Consider the following 1,773-nt stretch of genomic DNA (forward strand, 5'->3'; position numbering starts at 1 on the left):
AGTAGTTGCCTCGCTCCGGTTAAGTTGCAGGTAAGTGAAGATGACCGCGTACTTTGTAATGGTCCCCTCACGCCCATACGGAACGGCAAAACACCTCCACGCCTGCCGCTATCCATCTCCCTCGTCCTCCTCCTTTGCCGCCGTTATCGCCTGCCACTCGGACCACGAAAGTAGTACATGAAGCGCACTTGGCTCGTGGTCGTCCAAGAGCGACTCGTTCACCTCGCGGGCAATCTTGCATGGGGACGACACCGACCACTCCGTTGCGTCGGCACTCGTGATAACGGCTAAAGTGTTAATGTAGATTTGATGCGCCAACGCTGCATCAGACAGTCCGGCAACCAGCGGGCCCACCCTTTCACACAGAAAGAGTAACGCCGCTGCCTGCTGCTTCCTTGCACGCTTGAGGGCCTCCATGGCCAGCAATTTCACTATAAAGACACTTCCTTGAGGAAGTAGCGCGGCAGCATCTTCGTACTGCTCATTTACACATAATAACTGCAGATGTTTACGTTTCTTCATCGCCTCCAGTACAGTATCCTCACTGGCATAAGCACCAGCTTTCTTCTCATGAAAGGCACAAATTTTGCCGCTATGCTTTTCGTATCCGTTGCTGAGGTACTTTCGATCCACGTGTGATGCATCCCCGTTGTGTGGTTCCTCTTGCTTAACGCAGTTGCCTTCGCCTTTTTGTTGCACGCGACACTCGGCCGCCGTATTTGTGCCTTCATGGGGTGTCGGTGTCTTTGTTGCCGCTCTTTTCGTCCTTGACGCCGTCATCGTCTGCAGTTCCCTCAGCTCCTCATTTAGGGTCGTGAGAGACTCCACGAACCCCTGCTTGATAAAGTACGACTGCAGGATGGAAGCAAGAACGGTCTCCTCATCGTAGCCGCGGTCACGTATCACCGCCTCCTCCACGAAGTTCCAGCCAACATTCTCGTACGACCCCATATTTCCTTGTATTTTTCCTCGTCTCTTCCCCCGCCACCCCCGCGTCCCCGTGCCTCGTCGATCACCCCCCCGCCGCTCTCAGAACGGTAGACAGCGCCGCCGCAAAGGGGGGAAAAGGAAAGAATAAAAGACAAAGAAGAACCAACCCTACGCACCGCCCGCTCCTACAGCGTTAACAGGGGGGATGTATTTGTGTATGTGTGTTTGTATGCGTGTGTGTGTCGCCGCCTTGCAATACCCGAAACCTGCCGTGACACGGCGGGGGAGGGCGGGGCCACAGTCGAAGCATGCGACAAAAAGAGCCAAAGCGAAGAGAAGATGAATGACATAAGCACACGCACCTGAAGCGCACATGTAAGTCCAGATGCAGAAAACAAGAGGGAGGGAAACGAGCAAAGTGGAACCTCACGCAAACTCTTTTTTTTTTTTTTACAAACCCCCTTTTCTACTCGCACACCCGACAAACTGCAGCAGTTGGAGATTTTGACACGCAAAAAAAAGAAACAGAGGACGAAAAATTTACTATATATATACACACACACACAGAGCTATATATATATATATAAATATTCTTATGAGATCAACTCGCATTCGGTTTCTCCCCCCTCCTCCACCCCCTCGTTTCTTCTTTCCTCCTCACTCTTTTTGCTGTTGTTTTCTGTGGGGAGGTGTGTCATTTAGTTTCACTTCCTTTCTTGGGACGCAGTTTATTCGCGATGGCAGTGCCCAACCCCACCGCGCTGGTCCCCTATTAGCCCTCCATCTACACACACCTCCCCGCCGTACACGCGCGCACGTAGACGGGAAGAGAGAGAGGAAATG

At 52.3% G+C, this 1,773-nt stretch overlaps 1 protein-coding gene across 1 annotated transcript, besides 1 other annotated feature; it reads right to left on the reverse strand.

Annotated features, from left to right (window-relative positions):
- Positions 1–108: 108 nt before the first annotated feature.
- Positions 109–951, reverse strand: Tco025E_07875 (uncharacterized protein; the record flags this gene model as incomplete). Its single annotated transcript, XM_029374734.1, has 1 exon — positions 109–951. One exon carries the CDS (start codon positions 949–951, stop codon positions 109–111), a length of 843 nt encoding a protein of 280 aa, XP_029225158.1.
- Positions 952–1,474: 523 nt separating this feature from the next.
- Positions 1,475–1,521: a microsatellite.
- The last annotated feature ends 252 nt before the right edge of the window (positions 1,522–1,773 follow it).

Source organism: Trypanosoma conorhini (genome assembly GCF_003719485.1).
Source record: "Trypanosoma conorhini strain 025E chromosome Unknown Tco_14.4_contig_00654, whole genome shotgun sequence".
Classification (NCBI taxonomy): Eukaryota; Euglenozoa; class Kinetoplastea; order Trypanosomatida; family Trypanosomatidae; genus Trypanosoma; species Trypanosoma conorhini.